This window comes from Oncorhynchus tshawytscha, linkage group LG04, assembly GCF_018296145.1.
Source record: "Oncorhynchus tshawytscha isolate Ot180627B linkage group LG04, Otsh_v2.0, whole genome shotgun sequence".
Lineage (NCBI taxonomy): Eukaryota > Metazoa > Chordata > Actinopteri > Salmoniformes > Salmonidae > Oncorhynchus > Oncorhynchus tshawytscha.
The window spans coordinates 60,310,053-60,330,162 of NC_056432.1; the positions used below are offsets into that span (position 1 = coordinate 60,310,053).

A 20,110-nucleotide genomic window follows, 5' to 3' on the forward strand; every position below is an offset into this window, starting at 1 on the left:
TAGGGGAAGGCCGGGAGGACTTTACTTGACTCATCGCGCTCTAGTGACTCCTTGTGGCCGGGCGCCTGCAGGCTGACCTCGGTCGTCAGTTGAATGGCGTTTCCTCTGACACATTGGTGCGACTGGCTTTTGGGTTAAGCTGGCGGGTGTTAAGGAGTGCGGTTTGGTGGGTCATGTTTCAGAGGACCCATGACTCGACCTTTGCCTCTCCCGGGCCAGTCGGGGAGTTGCAACGATGATTGTCACAAAATTGGAGAGAAAAGGGGGATAAAATACAAAACACAAAAAAAGTATAATAATACAGGAAATGTACGTATGTAGCACTTAGAAACACTTACAAGCAGTGGTGGGCCGTCAGGGCCAGCAAGGCCTTCTCTGCTGGACTAAACATCATCAGAATATCATTTAAAAAATATATATATTTAAAGGTGACGCAACGCCTGGTTATACTGCGTTTCTGTCTAAATGTATAGTGTCTAGAGCCATGGCACCATAATGATGGTAATAAGAGGTGGATTAATTCAGATGGGACTGTGTAGGACTTCACTGAAGGCCCAGGCCCCAGGCCCACGGCACGCTACTGCTTACAAGTCAATACATTCAATATAGCCCATGACTCATGAAGGGTATTTTTTATTCTTTGCTTTATGAATGTACGATTTAATGTAAATGTGTAAGCTATGCACACTTATCTTTCTTCACAAAGCAACAGCGTGATTTCGCACAGCAACAAAACAGCAATAACATTCTACCAGAAACTCCACAAAACACAACATTGGGGTTTTCAAAACTTGAATTCCAATCTATACTTTTTTATTTCACATTCTGCTTTTGATGAGACTGGATAATGACATGTACAGTACATATTCAATGCCTAGATCTCAGTGTATTTTTCTCTCTCTCTTTGAAATGGTAAGTGAAGCTCAAGAATGATTCATTTGGCATCCTCTTCTCTCTATTCCTTTCCCCGGAGTGAGCCATTGAACTCACCATGGATGCCAGTTTGTTTGGTAGATTGGATGCACAAGGTGATGCAACACTGCAAAGAGAACTGAATAATGAAATAGGCTACGCTGAATGAGGACATGGTTCTCCTGTGACTCCCAGTATCTGGATTGGGTTTGTGTGACTAGCAAGGCATGGAACAGGAACGTATCCCAAAAAGATGAGGAGAAATCAGCTGTGTCAACACCTCAAACAAGATATAATGCAAAGGAAAATAAACAAAATGTCTCCTCTTTGAAAAGAGTTACTATGCATGTTTATACTGAAGTACCAATGTCCATGTATTATTCACCTCTTTAAGTACACAGGAGCATCTCTGCCAAGCTAGCACTTTGTTCCCAAGTGTCAAATAAAGTGGCTGAGTCAGAACTAATAACATGATCCTGTATGCGTGTTAGGGTTTGATCATATTAGGCCAGACAGGGAAGTGATAGGACATAGTTGAAGGCCAGAAGTGACAGATCTGCCTCTTGTTTGACTTAAAGGTCTGTCTATTCTGCTTGTCAAATCTCTCTCCAAAGCTACAATGACACTATGCCATACTGTGGTACTAGTATGTACAGTGAATATCACTAGGAAATAATACTGTGTTCCAAACAAACATTCTTCATCCATAATAGCTCTCTATTGTCTGTTTGAAAATGTAAACATAGTATTTAGAATGAGAGTAAAATACCATGGCAATTTGTGGTCCTCACTGTGGTTAGCTCAGGCTGTGCATTTCTCCCTATTCAGTATCCACATGATCAGAATGCCTGAAGATCGCTATTAGAAAAAGCAATGTATGGGTGAGGACATTTACCGGCTTAGAATTTCACCTTGAAGTCTAGCCAAGTAACAAAGAAAAGCAACATGGAATGAAATCAAGAGCCTATTTTCAGGTTGCATGGGGTTCAATTTCACTAGTATGCATATTTATTCTTGCTGGGAATTCAATAAATCATCTTATGTCAGTGCATAACCTTGGAACACAGACACCTCTTCAGGGGGCTATTATCACCTTACCTAGAGACTAGGAAGAGAGATGGTTCCCTCTTGTTCCGTGCTCATTTACAATGGCGCTACTATTGTTAAGCTGCGTGGAAGTACTCCACATACCAACCTTATAGAAGATTGCTTTCGGGACAGGAGTTTTTCTTGACCATGCAACCTGAACAGGAAAACACTGGGCTTTAAGCTTGTAGTCCTATTATATCACACCTCAACAGTAGAAGGCACTGTTCATGGTCTTGGTTGGTTACCATGGTCCATGGTGGTGATGAGATGTCCTATTATATCACACCTCAACAGTAGAAGGCACTGTTCATGGTCTTAGTTGGTTACCATGGTCCATGGTGCTGATGAGATGTTTTAATTGACAGTATTTCTGTAAGGCCCCTCCTCATTCCTCTCCAGAGAGGCAGGCGTTAGCTTTAAGCTGCCTGCTCATCACACAATGTGTTCCTCAAAGGGACTGACTGTGAAAGGATCTGTTTCACAGACTCGGGACCTCACCTGCCACTCGGGACCTCACCTGCCAGGCTGTGTGAGTCTTGAGCTCTCTGGTCGCAAGAACACCAAGGTTATCAGAGATGTCACCTGTCATATCAATGGGAATCCATTGCTATAACTTCAACCATTTTCAACATCGGTTGCCTCCCAATGGTGAACACATGTCAAAATAAAAAGAGAGCTTGGGTAAATGTCAGACTCACACAATGTTTTTAATGACCAGTGTGGGTGTTTCATTTCTTCTAGACTGTTCCTGTGGTTGTAAGCAATGCTGCTGACTGGGGTTTCAAAGCAGCCAGTTTGGGCTACATTTAGCTAGTTGTCTGTAAACAGGCTTTTATGACATGAAGTGTCAGGGCCGGCAGGGATTCATATTGCTTCATTCCCACATGGTTTACTGAGTGGGAGAGGATGGCGCTGCAGGAAATGCAGTGCTGAGCTATGAGGGTGACTTTGTTCCTGGTTGGATCATTCTCAGATTTAAGGGGCGATTTTCTGCTGTTATGATGTAATGTATCCTTCCTCTGCAGTTCTCCCCTGCTAGCTAGTCCCTGCTGTGCTGTGTCGCCTTGGTAATGACATCACCATTGTCTGTGTCACCTTCAGTCCCTCTCTCATTCATTTATTCCCTCTATATATTTATCTCCTCTCTTGTGTTCTCATGCTGTAATATTTGCTTACCTTTCCTCACTGTGCCTCAAATGTGACTCCCTCTCCCGCCCCCTTCCCTCTCTCCCGCCCCCTTCCCCTCCCCCTTCCCTCTCTCCCTCCCCTCTCTCCCTCCCCCTTCCCTCTCTCCCTCCCCCTTCCCTCTCTCCCTCTGCCTGGGTCCTGTAGGAGCTCCTGTTTAGTGTGTGCGCCCTGAATGTCATCTCCACCATCGTCTGTGCCCTGGCCACTGCCATGTGCTGCATGCAGATGGTCTCCACTGATGTGCTACAGATCGTAAGTAGTGTGACAGAGAACACAATGGACACTTGGTCTCTGACTCTGTCTGACCTGGACTCAATGAGACTGATCTATAGCCTTATGGAGAGCAGCTCTGAACCATCATGAAAGGTAAACACACTTGGCCTTCTAATGCTGGCTTCATAATGCTCCTCCTCAGATGGCGGTAGTAGAATCAGTAGTATTGTAATACCGTATAGATTTTGAATAAATTGTCTTTAGTCTGACCAGATTTAAATATACATATATATATTTCACCTTTATTTAACCAGGTAGGCTAGTTGAGAACAAGTTGTCATTTACAACTGCGACCTGGCCAAGATAAAGCAAAGCAGTATGACACAAACAACAACACCGAGTTACACATGGAATAAACAAACATACAGTCAATAACACAATAGAAAACGTCTATATACAGTGTGTGCAAATGAGGTAAGATAAGGGAGGTAAGGCAATAAATAGGCCATAGTGGCGAAATAATTACAATATAGCAATTAAACACTGGAGTGATAGATGTGCAGAAGATGAGTGTACAAGTAGAGATACTGGGGTGCAAAGGAGCAAAATAAATTAAATAAATAACAGTATGGGGATGAGTTAGTTGGATGGGCTATGTACAGATGGGCTATGTACATGTGCAGTGATCTGTGAGCTGCTCAGACAGCTGGTGCTTAAAGTTAGTGAGGGAAATATGAGTCTCCAGCGTCAGTGATTGTTGCAGTTCGTTCCAGTCATTGGCAGCAGAGAACTGGAAGGAAATGAGGCCACAAGAGGTGTTGGCTTTGGGGATAACCCGTGAAATATACCTACTGGAGCGCGTGCTACAGGTGGGTGCTGCTACGGTGACCAGTGAGCTGAGATAAGGTGGGGCTTTACCAAGCAAAGACTTATAGATGACCTGGAGCCAGTGGGTTTGGTGACAAATATGTAGCGAGGGCCAGCCAACGAGAGCGTACAGGTCACAGTGGTGGGTAGTATATGGGGCTTTGGTGACAAAACGGATGGCACTGTGATAGACAGTTGGAGGTTATTTTGTAAATGACATCGCCAAAGTCAAGGATCGGTTGGATAGTCAGTTTTACGAGGGTATGTTTGGCAGCATGAGTGAAGGAGGCTTTGATAATGCTTAGATAATGTCTACACACATCACGAAGAGCACCCATCCCAGAGCAATCCAGAATCTCCACATCACGCTAAAAACCACAGAGGATTTGAAGAAACCAATTAAAGGGGAATAATGATTCTTCTCCCTCGCTGTAGTTGGTAATATGTTCACCTTAAAAGGCATGCTGTCCTTAAAACGACCCTTCGCATTACAAGGGAAACAATGACTGTGCCCTAAACCTAAATGCTTTGTTGTCATCAGGGAAATCAATATGGCGGGGTGCTCCCTTTGCCCTTCAGAGCAATGCTCTCAGCCCATTTAGAATGACTTTCCCAGATGATTGGTGGGCCGTAGTGCCCTCATAGACACCATTAAAACATAGCGATACTAGCAATACCAGCAAAGTTTGCCTGCACCCCTTTAATATCTCTGGGCAATTTTTTACAGGGGAGAAATAAACTTGCGGGATCATAAAGTTTTAACATTGTATACGAGAAGGCTTTGTATAGTTTATGAGCTGAGCTGTAAATTGTGTGGCCTCCTGGATGGGTATATGGCAGATAAGCCCTGGGTGGGAGATTGATAGAGCTAAATTACAGTGGGGCAAAAAAGTATTTAGTCAGCCACCAATTGTGCAAGTTCTCCCACTTAAAAAGATGAGAGAGGCCTGTAATTTTCATCATAGGTACACTTCAACTATGACAGACAAAATGAAAAAAAAAATCCAGAAAATCACATTGTAGGATTTTTAATGAATTTATTTGCAAATGATGGTGGAAAATAAGTATTTGGTCAATAACAAAAGTTTATCTCAATACTATGTTATATACCCTTTGTTGGCAATGACAGAGGTCAAACATTTTCTGTAAGTCTTCACAAGGTTTTCACACACTGTTGCTGGTATTTTGGCCCATTCCTCCATGCAGATCTCCTCTAGAGCAGTGATGTTTTGGGGCTGTTGCTGGGCAACACAGACTTTCAACTCCCTCCAAAGATTTTCTATGGCGTTGAGATCTGGAGACTGGCTTTTCATGTCTTTGTCCTTGACTGATAATGAATATATCTATGTAAACTTTCTTTGCTCTTCTTGTATGACACATGATTGATGGCAGACACAAAGCAACAGATGGGCACATTTCTCAAAGTCAGATTTGAACTTCAAAGTAGACAAGCTGAACTCCAGTGCGTCCTGAATGGGAACTTCTCAATGGCACGTCGCCGTCTGGTTGGGAGCAGGAGGAATGTGAGACATGCCACCGTTTTAAAAACACAGACCAGGAGAGATTAAACTGGCCTGTACAGCCGTAAGGTCACAGGAGGGTGAATGACAAAGGACCTGTCTCCTCCTATTCCCAGTACACTCACAGAGCCCCTCTCAATCTGGCTTCATTCCCATTTCACAAGGAAAGTTTTCAGCTCCCAGGAACAAAGCTGGCTGCCTCCTAAAGCCTGACTGACTCAATGCACAACGTGCTGGCCAGGGCAGGGCAGGCTTCCTTCACATGACATGTATTGATCCAGCCAGCGTTTTTTCCTCCACTGCTCCATTGTGTCTGGCTTTATTAGCCCGGCCATTAACGACTTTGCCACCGATAACGACGCATGCTACTGCATAGTTCCTTTGTCCGAGTATCAAAAAAAATAAACATCATTGTGTCAGATAGATAACCTTTTTCTAGATGCCTTTTTTTTCACAGAATGTTATTGAAATTTACACGTTCAATGGTCCCAGTATAAAGCTTTCAGAATGAGACAAATAGACGGCTGTTTCCTGTCTCTGAAATAAAAGTTGGGTTTGTGTCTCTCTCCATCTGTCTGTCTGTTTCAGTTCATGCCACACAGAGCACGAGCCCTGAGCGCTGACTGCATGACCTCCCACGGCACCATCCTGCACCAGACCCTTGACTTTGACGAGTTCATCCCACCCATCCCTCCACCACCCTACTACCCCCCAGAGTACACCTGCACCCCGGTGATGGACGGACAGAGGTATCGCAACACAACATCACAACACAACAGAACAAACACAACATACCACAACACAACACCTTGACCCCGGTGATGGGCAAACTGAGGTACTACAGCAAAGCAACACAACACCTGCACTTCAGTGATAGATGTACAGATGTACTGGCTGCAGCACAACACTCTGACCTCCTAACAATCTCCTAACAACCTGGCTGACCAACATAGCAACATGCACACCTGTAGGGGGGTGTTATGTGTGCAACTGTTTTCCGTCCAGGTAGGACACCTTTTGTAGAGAGTTGTTGCGTTTGGTAGTTTCAAGTGATCAAGTGAGGCTGACAGTCTGCGATTTATATTTGTTAAAATTGAAAGTGGATTATGCTGGTTAAGTGAAATGTCACAACACGTTCTAAACTGCTCTGTCGACAAACACACATTTTACCTTGTCACCATTCGTCCCATATTGCTGCTGGCTGCGCTTTGCTACCACCGAAAAATCTTGAAGATTGCCCATTATTATAAAAAAAATAAGGGCTCAAAAACAGAGGCAGTGGGAGAACCTATTCAAGTAAGTATATTTATATATTATTTTTAAATATTTATATATTTAAATAAATATATTTTGAAATGTTAAACTATGTATTACACTTCTAGTAGGCCACTTTGTAGGCTAACTCAACTGAGCTGCTAGCTAACAAGCTAACTTTACACACTGTTTAGCTAAGTGAATTAAATGTCATTATCTAGATAACTTTCTATTTGCTAACTACAGTATCTTGATGTAATCATTGTCATTTAAAAACAGTCTCCAAATGCATTTGTTGATCACAGCCTAGGAAGAGATTGCAGCTCTAGCTGTCAGTAAAGGGAGAGTGTAGGCTACTGGACAGGGGAGGTAACTTTGTGGGAGGACATTATAAAAATATTCTCCAGTCCCAAGAAAGAAAGAACGGAGGACAGAGAGATAATAACAACATAATGTTCAGTGCTGACAAATTTCAGTATAAGGAATTCTGTTTTGTTGTGATGTTTTCTGTCCTCAGTTATGGAAAGTTGTGAAAGCCTGTGTTTGCAGATGAAGAGAGAGGTCCTAATGAATGTCCCAAGAGACTAATGGTGTGTTTCCGTACAGGATTTACCCCAGTGTTTTACCTAAAAGGCTCAGACTTTTTGTTTCCATCTACGTGGGCCGGCACCCGTGTCTGGGCCGTGGCTCCATCAGACCTGCTCTCACTTGGGGCCAAAGCCAGGCCACTGGTACTTTTTAGCCATAACAATGGCTAACTTTAACACCTTCTCACACAGTAACTGTGTATACCAGCGTATTTTTGTATATAACTTTTGCTAACATAGGTAGGCCTACATATATGCCCTGGGTTATATGTGTAGGCCTACATATGTTAGCACATGTTGTATACAAAAACAGTTGAACATCACACACAATGTATAAACCTATTACAATTGGAGAAGGCTGGAGGTCTGATAGGTGTGCAGGGTTCTGTTTCAGCCCAGAAATAACACACCTGATTCAACTTATCAAACCTAATGAGTTGAAAATCAAGTGTACTATTGCTGGGCTGGAACAGAAGTCTGCTCACCCAGTAGATCAGGGATCAATGGAGCAAGGTTAGTAACTGCTGGTATCGAGTTTTTTGTTCACCTGAAATTGTTATACTTATAATAGCCTACTTGTTACTACCACTCACTTTTCTATTGTTTAGACTAAGATGTCTAATCTTTACATAAGAGTTAGCTTACTTGTACATTTTGCAGTGATGAAGTGTTTAACTTGTTTTAACTGTGAAAATATTATTCAAAATTAACTAGTGTCGATGTTGATTAATCACAATCCTGCAATAAAGAAGAGAAGGGGTTCTGTGTCTTTAATGTCTCTATGTTGTATTCTCAAATGAACATTTCCTTTTTGTCTAGTTGTAAGATCTCCAGTCTTGTTAGTTGTCCTTAAGCCATTTTTCCACAACTTTGGAAGTATGCTTGGGGTCATTGTCCATTTGGAACACCCATTTTTGACCAAGCTTTAACTTCCTGACTGATGTCTTGAGATGCTGTTTCAATATATTTACTTCCCTCATGATGCCATCTATTTTGTGAAGTGCACCAGTCCCTCCTGCAGCAAAGCACCCCCACAACATGATGCTGCCACCCCCGTGCTTCACGGTTGGGATGGTGTTGTTCGACTTGCAAGCCTCCTTTTTCCTCCAAACATAACGATGGTCATTATGGCCAAACAGTTCTATTTTTTTTTCATCAGACCAGAGGACATTTCTCCAAAAAGTATGATCTTTTTCCCCATGTGCAGTTGCAAACCGTAGTCTGTCTTTTTTATGGCGGTTTTGAAGCAGTGGCTTCTCCCTTGCTGAGCGGCCTTTCAGGTTGTGTAGATATAGGACTCGTTTTACTGTGGATATAGATACTTTTATACCTGTTTCCTCCAGCATCTTCACAAGGTCCATTGTTGTTCTGGGATTGATTTGCACTTTTCTCACCAAAGTACGTTCATCTCTAGGAGACAGAACATGTCTCCTTCCTGAGCGTTATGACAGCCGCGTGGTCCCATGGTGTTTATACTTGGGTACTATTGTTTGTACAGATGAACATGGTACCTTCAGGCATTTGGAGATTGATCCCAAGGATGAGCCAGACTTGTGGCTGTCTACCGTTTTTTATCTGAAGTCTTGGCTGATTTCCTTTGATTTCCCCATGATGTCAAGCAAAGAGGCACTGCGTTTGAAGGTTGGCCTTGAAATACATCCACAGGTACACCTCCAATTGACTCAAATGAGGTCATTTAGCCTATCAGAAGCCTCTAAAGCCATGACATCATTTTCTGGAATTTTCCAAGCTGTTTAAAGGCATAGTCAACTTAGTGTATGTAAACTTCTGACCCACTGGAATTGTGATACAGTGAATTATAAGTGAAATAATCTTTCTGTAAACAATTGTTGGAAAAATGACTTGTGTCATGCACAAAGTAGATGTCCTAACCGACTTGCCAAAACAATAGTTTGTTAACAAGAAATTTGTGGAGTGGTTGAAAAACGAGTTTTAATGACTCCAACCTAAGTGTATATAAACTTCAACTGTATGAGGCAATCCATATACCAGTGCTGCAGGCTGGTCTCATAGACTAGACGTAACATAGTAAACGTACATCCGGTACACTCAAATAGAGCCCCACAGTGAAGGTGTCATAATACCCATAAAACCTAGTGGTCAAACAGGGAAATAGTTTTTCCACCATTGATTTTAGAAACAATTAAAATAAGTGTGTCGTGTAGGCTTATCCTAGCGTGACATTTTTTGATAAACATGTAAATCTCTCTCAGACAAGTTGGCCTTTATCAATATATTCAGCTCTGTTTACTCTCAGATTTGAACATGCTAATTAGCATCAAAGTAGACATCATAGAAGACTACAAATCCCTGCAAGCTCGTGCACGTCTTCTCTAGCTGACACCTTTGCTAATAGGTATTGTGTTAATTTAAAACTTACTTTAGACAGTTCACAAAATTATTAATTTAAAAACATTTAGCCAATTTATTCATGACTAAATTTAGCTGACATTAGATAGTTAATCCAGATATTCTTACCTTTGCCTTTATTCAGCTGTCTCATCCAGATCATGGTATTTGTAGTTCTTTATGATAGCCACATTAGCAGCTAATTAGCATTTCATTTTTGGGGAGTAAATGCAGGCGAATATATTGATGAAAGTCAACTTTTCAGGGGCCTCCCGAGTGGCGCAGCAGTCTAAGGCAGTGCTAGAGGCATCACTACAGACCCTGGTTTGATCCCAGGATGTGTCGCAACTGGCCGCGACTTTGAGACCCATGAGGCGGCACACAATTGGCCCAGCATCGTCCAGGTTAGGAGAGGGTTTGGCCGTCCGGGATGTCCTTTTCCCATTGCGCTCTAGCGACTCCTGTGGCGGGCTGGGCACATGCACGCTGACTTCAGTCACCAGTTGCACAGTGTTTCCTCTGACACATTGGTGCAACTGGCTTCCGGGTTAAGTGGGCAGTGTGTCAAGATGCAGTGCGACTTGGCAGGGTCGTGTTTCGGAGGACGCATGGCTCTCGACTTTCGCCTCTCCCGAGTCCGTACGGGAGTTGCAGCGTTGGGACAAGACTGTAACTACCAATTGGATAACATGAAATTGTGGAGAAAAAGGGGTAAAAAATATAATAAATAAAAAAGTCACCTTGTCCTAGAGAGATTTACACAGTTATCAAAACATCATGCCTGGGTAAGCCTACATGAAACACAGCCCTTATTTGAACTGTTTCTAAAATCTCCTATGGGAAAAATGAATGGTGGAAAAACAATTAAAGCAGGACAATTAGCGAAGGGGCAACTCAAATGAACTTTGATCGCTTTTATTAGAATTTTTACATTGCTAAAAGTTACACTTATTTTTCATGCCACAAGAGGTACCGGATCTGTCCAAATAGGTTCCGGAAAAAGGAACGGAGAGGTGCCAGATCCTGTTCCGGCTCAAATTAAGCACTGAAATTAACGCTAACCCCTAACCTTAACCTATAGCCTAGCTAACATTAGCCACCTAACTAGAATTCATGACATATCATACATTGTGCAAATTTGTAACATATTGTACATTTTGCAAATTTGTAACATATAATATGAATTGCAATTCATAAAATATCATACGAAATGGGTGATGGAAATCCACAAATTAATACCATGCTAAACGTAACATATCACACTAAATGAAGCGTCACGGATTTACGTACAAGATAATACAAAATGCTCAGACCAGGCTGAGTGCTGACAAAATTATAAAAATCATTCATTTTATTTGATTCATTTTAGCAATGTTGCTTGCAAAAAGGTAGCCGTTGTTCCCATAGTAGACAGACCAGGGGTACCTACGAGGTTTGGAGTCTGCTGGTTTTCTCTTCTACCTGACAACTAATTGCATCCACCTGGTGTCCCAGGTCTAAATTAGTCCCTGAATAAAGGGAACAATGAAAGCAGTGGAATTGGCTTCGAGGTCCACAGTTGAGATGGAGGGGGATAGACAGTACTATGGTTGCTTTATGTATCACTGACCCTGAATAAGTTAGATACAGCTAACCCTTTAGGTCAATAATATGCTTTTTTTATTAACATTTTGTTGCCTTTATAATCCTGAGAGAAATTGAACTAGCTAGTAGGTAACTGTAGCTAGTTATACCTAGGTAGCTTACAAGGTTAACTGTTTTTTGTCAAAGTGAACCTCATTGTGACTAGCTACTTCTTTTCCCGGGGCTCATGCAAGCCGGCACACCCAAATATCACTCCAGAAACTTCAAAATAAGAAATATTGAAACGGCCAGCATTGTTGACCATTTTTTCTCTTTTGCTGCAGCTTTATCTCGTCCCGAAAACAACAGAGAAATGCTGTAAAAACCAGGGTGATGCAAACGTTCTAAAATGTTTTGTCACCACCCAGTGCTAGTTTTATAGATTCTTTTGTCTTTACGCACTGAGGGGGTTTGATTAATCTCGCCCGGGTTCCCGTGTAGGCGTGTTTTGCACCGTGATTTACACTTGGTTCCCTCCCCTCTTTAGCTACTTTTTTCCATGGAACTTCCCCAGGCTTCCCGTTTTAGGGAAGCTTGGTTCACAATGAGGCTACAGTTTGATACAACTCCTTGTTTGATTATTTGGTTTTTATCCTCGTCCAGAATCATATTTTATTTTAGTGATTGATGGCAGAGTTTAAACTAAACACATGTTTGATTAAATATATATATTGTAAGTGGCTAGAGCAAGTTTGATCGTAGACATTTATTTAAATATTTTATTTATTTAAACTTTATTCAACTAGGCAAGTCAGTTAAGAACTAATTCTTACTTACAATGACGGCCTACCAAAAGGGAAAAGGCCTACTGCAGGGACGGGGGCTGGGATTAAAAATGTAAAATAAATACAATATAAATATAGGACAAAACACACATCACGACAAGAGAGACAACACAACACTACATAAAGAGAGACCTAAGACAACAACATAGCAAGGCAGCAACACATGACAACACAGCATGGTAGCAACACAACATGGTAGCAGCAGAAAACATAGTACAAACATTATTGGGCACAGACAACAGCACAAAGGAAAAGATGGTAGAGACAACAATACATCACACAAAGCAGCCACAGTGTCCATAATTGAGTCTTTGAATAAAACTGTCCCATTTGAGTATTTGTTGCAAATCTAATGGCCGAATAGTAAAGAACACCTAGCCGCTCGAGAGCACCCCGACTTGCCGATCTATAAATGACATCTCCATAATCTAGCATGGGTAGGATGGTCATCTGAATCAGGGTTAGTTTGGCAACTGGGGTGAAAGAGGAGCGATTACAATAGAGGAAACCAAGTCTAGATTTAATTTTAACCTGCAGCTTTGATATGTGCTGAGAGAAGGACAGTGTACCGTCTAGCCATACTCCCAAGTACTTGTATGAGGTGACTACCTCAAGCTCTAAACCATCAGAGGTAGTAATCACCCCTGTGGGGAGAGGGGCATTCTTCTTACCAAACCACATGACCTTTGTTGTTGAGGTGTTCAGAACATGGTTAAGGGCAGAGAAAGATTATTGGACACTAAGTAAGCTTTGTTGAGCGTTTAACACAAATTCTGTGGAGCCCTTGAGCCAAGCCACTCACAATGCTCAGTACAGACTCAGAATGTTGTAGTGCTTTGTTAAGCAGCACTGGTAAAGTAACATCCATGGCCTTGTGTAAATGTGCCATTGATCTCCTTCCACTTGGTATAGGAGAGTGAGTTCCATTTCCACATCTTTGAAGGCATGCTGATCCAACTGCTTGGCTAGATGTCATGTGTCCTTGTCAGTTAGGCTGTAAATAGAAACATGCAGAGGAAGCCTTTGTAGAGTCCCCTAGCTGAGGGCAGAAACATGTCATGACATCATCATGCGCTGGATGATTAATTCAGACACTCAAGTTGTATTTTATACTCTGCCACTTCACAGGAGAATGGGTTTTAATTAAAAAAGATGGCTCGGCTCTTGCATGGGTGAGATATTTTTAATTAACACCACATGAAAAACAATGTGCCTCTCAACCAATTGAATGTGTTTGTTTACTCAAAATTGAAGTGTTGCTGGATTGAGAAAGAAGAGGATATTATTATTATTTCTCTCCTCACACCTTTCCTCCCTAATGTTTCTCACATTCAGAAGTCTACATCTGGACTTTCCACACTCCCCGTTCAGTACCATCTATGGAGTGCCCATCAACAGCCCTGGAACACTCTACCCCTCTGAGTTGCCCCCGTCATATGAGTCTGTGGTGGGGTTGGGGATGGGGATGGGGATGGGGCAGACCCCTGCCAGTCAGGTGAGTATCTCTACCATCCTTCCCCCATAAAAGACCAGTGTACTAGCCAGCCTCTTTCTAACATTACACATTGTCTATTCACAGTCAGAGTAGTTTAGAACCCCTCTCACTGTTGAATACGTCCCTGTTTACATGCACATTGTAAGAACACAACTACAAAGGAGAGTGCTAGGAAAGGCATTTTGGCTTCAGAAGAAGTTGTTGTATGAGATCACAAAGAGAGAAGGAGAAGTACACAGAGAGAAGCTAGCCAGTTAGACTCAGTTGATGTTTCTATTTGGGTTGAGGATTAGTGAGGTGAGAGGATTTTATGCTCCTCTCTCTCTCTCTCTGTGTAAATTGCTTCCACAGGCTCTAATAAAGGACAAATAATAAAGACGTGTAACACGTGTAACAATTCACTGCTGACTTCATAAGGCCTCCCCTAAGGCAGCAGCACACACATACAGTGCATTCAGAAAGTATTCAGACTCTTTGACTTTTTCCATATTTTGTTACATTTCAGCCTTATTCTAAATTGGATGAAATAGTTCCCCCCCCCTCATCAATCTACACACAATACCATATAATAACAAAGCAAAAACAGGTTTTTAGAATTTTTTTTGTTGCAAATGTATAAAAATAAAAATAAACTGAAATATCACATTCATTTACATAAGTATCCAGACCCTTTACTCAGTACTTTGTTGAAGAACCTTTGGCAGCGATTACAGCCTTGAGTCTTCTTGGGTACCCTTCCCCAGATTGATGCCTCGACACAATCCTGTCTCGGAGCTCTACAGATATCTCCTTTGACCTCATGGCTTTTTTCTTCTCTGACATGCACTGTCCACTGTTGGACCTTATATAGACCGGTGTGTGCCTTTCCAAATCATGTCCAATCAATTGAATTTATCACAAGTGGACTCCAATCAAGTTGTTGAAACATCTCAAGGATGATTAATGGAGACAGGATGCACCTGAGCTCAATTTCTAATCTCATAGCAAAAGGTTTGAATACTTATGTAAATAAGGTATATGTTTTTTTTTATATACAGTTGAAGTCGGATGTTTACATACACTTAGGTTGGAGTCATTAAAACTCGTTTTCAACCACTCCACAAATTTCTTGCTAACAAACTATAGTTTTGGCAAGTCGGTTAGGACATCTACTTTGTGCAAGACACAGGTCATTTTTACAACTGTTGTTTACAGACAGATTTTTTCACTTATAATTCACTGTATCACAATTCCAGTGGGTCAGAAGTTTACATACACTAAGTTGATTGTGCCTTTAAACAGCTTGGAAAATTCCAGAAATTATGTCATGGCTTTAGAAGCTTCTGATAGGCTAATTGACATAATTTGAGTCAATTGGAGGTGTACCTGTGGATGTATTTCAAGGTCTACCTTCAAAACTCAGTCCCTCTTTGCTTGACATCATGGGAAAATCAAAAGAAATCAGCCAAGACTTCAGAAGAAAATAGTAGATCTCCACAAGTCTGGTTCATCCTTAGGAGCAATTTCCAAATGCCTGAAGGTACCATGTTCATCTGTACAAACAATAGTACGCAAGTATAAACACCATGGGACCACGCAGCCGTCATACTGCTCAGGAAGGAGACATGTTCTGTCTCCTAGAGGTGAATGCACTTTGGTGAGATGAATGCACTTTGGTGAGAAAAGTGCAAATCAATCCCAGAACAACAGTGACCTTGGACCTTGTGAAGATGTTGGAGGAAACAAGTACAAAAGCATCTATATCCACAGTAAAACGAGTCCTATATCTACACAACCTGAAAGGCCGCTCAGCAAGGAAGAAGCCACTGGTACAAAACCGCCATAAAAAAGCCAGACTAAGGTTTGCAACTGCACGTGGGGACAAAGATCGTACTTTTTGGAGAAATGTCCTCTGGTCTGATGAAACAAAAATAGAACTGTTTGGCCATAATGACCATTGTTATGTTTGGAGGACAAAGGTGGGAGGCTTGCAAGCCGAACAACACCATCCCAACCGTGAAGCACGGTGGTGGCAGCATCATGTTGTTGGGGTGCTTTGCTGCAGGAGGGACTAGTGCACTTCACAAAATCATCATGATGAGGAAAATTACGTGGATATATTGAAACAACATCTCAAGACATCAGTCAGGAAGTTAAGCAAGGAGGCCTACAAACCTGACTCAGTTACACCAGCCCTGTTAGGGGGAATGGGGCAAAATTCACCCAACTTATTGTGGGAATCTTGTGGAAGGCTACCTGAAACGTTTTAACCAAGTTAAACAAGTTAAAGACAATGCTACCAAATACTAATTGAGTGTATGTAAACTTCTGACCCACTATGAATGTGATGAAAGAAATCAAAGCTGAAATAAATTACTCAACTATTATTCTGACATTTCACATTCTTAAAATAAAGTGGTGATCTTAACTGACCTAAAACAGGGAATATTTACTAGGAATAAATGTCAGGAATTGCGAAAAACTGAGTTTAAATGTATTTAGCTAAGGTATATGTAAACTTCTGGCTTCAACTGTATATTTGCAAAAGTTTCAGAACCTGCTTTTGCTTTGTCGTGGGGTATTGTGTGTAGATTGATGAGGAAAGCAATGTATTTAATTGATTTTAGAATAAGGCTGTAACCTAACAAAATGTGGGAAAAGTCAGGGGGTCTGAATACTTTCCGAGTGTACTATAAGTGTGATGGAAAAAGTCTAATTTAGATGAGGTACAGAAGACACATCTTGTCTGGTAGAACATCAGAGCGAGTATAGATTTCAGTTTGATGAGTTTAACGTAACATCCTGTTTTCCCTTTGAACTCAATCATGGAGGTACTATTGTTGTCCACCTGGAGAAAATGTGAGATATCACTTCTTCAAGAAATATAGTTGGTTTCCTGTTGAATGCAGTTGAGTCGTTCCACCAATTGGGTACCTTTTGAGAAGTGGAACTTGGTAAAGAAAATAACATTTGATTTCATCTCATTTTAATATTGTCATTAAGAGCACATGTTCAACTTCCTAAAAAACATGTTTTCCCATCTCTTGAGATTATTATTATTTTTAAATCTATAGTAATTGCTTATAAGTGCCAAATATAGTAACAGGGTTGACTGTAACAGGGTTGACTGTAACAGGGTTGACTGTAACAGGGTTGACGATTTCATCTTAAATCAGCCATACATCCCCTTGTGACAGGGGGGATTGAAGCTTGTTGTGTGCAACAGGGAGTGCAATTGAATGCAAGCTGAACCAAAAATGCCATTCAATCATTGGCGCAGTCATCTGTTTAGGGCTGAGTGGTGCTTTATGGCTCTCCTAAGACAGACAAGGGCTTATGTCTCTTACATGACAGTGAAGGGAAACCACAGGAGACAAAGACATAGGAAATCGAATCTATAACAAAGCTGGGTCGTTCCACAAAAAGAGTGCCTTTTGTGTCCCTTTGATATTTTAAGACATTGGTGCACCAACATTTTAGAGCAAAATATATTATTTTCTCTCAAATGTAATACCAAAAGGCTTCCCTTCCTCTTTTAGAGCTCTCTGCACAGATCTCCTGAAAATGATCTTCTAACAAAGATTCTGTGAATATAGAGAAATCAATATAGTTTTCTCACCTGAAGTACATGCCTTTGAAGTGTTGATGCAGGGAAAGCACCTCAGGGGACTGGCTACTGTTAGATGTAAGCCTCATAGGGGAGCAGCTGCAATAGGAGGGATCTAGATTCCCCCTGAATAGACATTCTAGTCGCTCACCTCTTGCAGGTTGACAAGAATAGAGGTATGGACCCGAAATGATCAGTTTGTACAGGTGACTGCAGCTTATGAACGGTAAGACAGAGGTATTGTATTGGAACATACTTTATATTAAATGGTACTACAGACACTACACAGTGTTACATGCTTCTAAGACCCTGATTATCCTTTTCCATATTCACTGCTATGATTTAGAAATACTCATCATGATGGGATGAGAAAGCAAGCACACTTAACACATAACATAATAAGCATTCAATTATTTAAGAAAACCACATTACAGTGACAGTTCACCACCTCTAAAATGTCAATGGAATTCCTGATGTGGAGTGGTGTGCTTAGAGAGCTCTCTACTGGCCAGAGTGTGGTACTGAGCACATGGTTGCCAGATGTGTCAGGAAGAAGCAGCAGCCTCTGACAGATGTTCTCCAAAAGGATTCTCTGCCTCTCCCACCTGTTCCTCATCTTTAACAAGGGTTTCACTAATGGCAGATTTATTTGGTTCCCTCACTCACTATCCCTTTGGAAATGTGTGTCTCCTTTGTTAACTGTAAGAACTAATTGTGTGTGTGTGTGTGTGTGTGTGTGTGTCTCTGTCTGTCTGTCTGTCTGTCTGTCCGTCTGTCCGTCTGTCCATGTGCTCCTCTCTGCAGGTCACTACCAGTATTGATCAGTCCAGCCTCTGTGAGAGAAACGCCACAGCTGGTCTCAGTACTCAGGGTAAGGAAGGCTTAATCACTATCGCTACAGCCACCCCTCACACGACTTTGACTGTGTGTGTGAACAGGCTGGTGTATCTCACCCATAGGGTTGAGCCATGTTTGATATCTATGCCTGTACTATAATTTGGTGCAGCTGATGCTTGTGCTCTCCTGTGTCTTGTCCCAGGCTCGGTGGACAGTGCCTCTCTAATGGTATCAGAGGAGGTAGCAGAAATTCCAGACCACAGTTGCTCCTCAGAGGATCTCTGTTCCCTGGAGGTGCAGGGCTCTGACTCCTCTCCCTATGGCACGCTGCACACTGCCCCCACTGATGGCAGCTCCATCAGTCTAGAGTTCAGTGCCCGCTTCTCCCACCGCCACCGCGGCCTGGCCCGGGTCGACTACACTGGCTACAGCGAGTCCTGCCACACCCAGGACTCCATACCCCGCTCTCCAGACTGGTCCATAGAGAACGTCAACATACTGGAGCACGAGGAGCCCAAGGGAGGAGTAAAGCTACACGCAAACATCAGAGAACGAGCCAGTAGGAGGCAGCTGATTCTTCCTGTCCCTCCTACTCCTCCATCCCTGCCCTCTGCCTCCCCCTCTGCAGCCGCAGCCACAGCCTCCGTAGAGGTAGCCACAGCAGCCCAGACCCTCCCTGCCTGCCCCTCCACGTCCCCCCCTTCCCGGCCCCGTGGCTCCCGGCTGTGCTTCAGTGTCTGGTCCCCATCCTCCTCTTCCTCCTCCCCGGCCTCGCAGCCCCCTTCTACCTCAGCGCCCGCAGAGCGACCCCGCATGCTCCGGTCTGGCAGGAGGTATCGCAAGCTGGCTCGCATCGTACGCTCCACCAGCGACCCAATCTCCTGTACCTCCATATCTGGAAGTACGTGAGTTGTTCCTGTGTCGGCACGGCATTGTTCCCCATGTGTTGTTTAGGAAAGATCCGGTCATTACTGTTGAGATGAACTGGGTTAATCAGACCACATAGGCAGCTAGCATCACTTCATTTGATGAAATGCAAATAATATACTTTAGCATAAGTACTTGTTCACCATAAGGCTAACATCTCCCTCTGCAGGTGACAGCTGTGGCTGCCCCTCTGCAAGCAACCCTCCTCCTGAAGATTCTCCTCAGACTTCACCAGAGCAAGGTAATGCCCACCCCACCAGAGCCTTTTACCACCTCTCTACTATGTACGCCTTTCACATCTCCCCACCAGATCACTCCCCACCTAACCTAGCAGTCTACACATATCCCTGGCGAAAACACCCATTTAGACCAGCGACTCGTAGGAGAAAATAGCGTTCACCTACAGAATGTGCAAATGTGTTGAATATGTTGAGTCCCGCCTGATTGGATGTTGTATGTTTGTGTCTTTGGTGTGTTCAGAGTCCACAGAGGTGGCAGCTCCTCCCACGCCGCTGCCAAAGTCAGCACCCGCAGTGGTAGGAAGCAGAAGGAGGGGAGGAAAGTGGACATCCGCCTCAAACCGCGAGCCCTGCACACGGTCTCCAACGAACGCCCACACTCTCTGGCTGACCTCAAGACGTATAAAGACACCAAAATCCTGGTGGCCAAATTCCTGGAGCACTCCAGCTGCAGTCTACCTCCAGAGGTCCAGCAGGTGGTCAACAGCATCAAGTATGTCATCAAGTCTGACGAGAGACACATGGAGGAAGCTATATTCAGTGCCAATGTCATAGATCAGGTACGTCTATCGATGAGCATGAGTATGAATGCATATGAAAAAAAGCTGGTCTGATAAC

At 42.7% G+C, this 20,110-nt stretch overlaps 1 protein-coding gene across 1 annotated transcript in view; it reads left to right on the forward strand.

The window, feature by feature from the left end:
- The window catches only part of fam189a1 (family with sequence similarity 189 member A1), a 131,285-nt gene that overhangs the window by 110,442 nt on the left and 733 nt on the right, over positions 1-20,110 (forward strand). Inside the window, 8 exon segments of the mRNA XM_042320970.1 lie at positions 3,334-3,441; positions 6,378-6,538; positions 13,744-13,903; positions 18,294-18,360; positions 18,529-19,227; positions 19,423-19,494; positions 19,734-19,758; positions 19,761-20,052. Coding sequence (XP_042176904.1) covers positions 3,334-3,441; positions 6,378-6,538; positions 13,744-13,903; positions 18,294-18,360; positions 18,529-19,227; positions 19,423-19,494; positions 19,734-19,758; positions 19,761-20,052 — 1,584 coding nt within the window.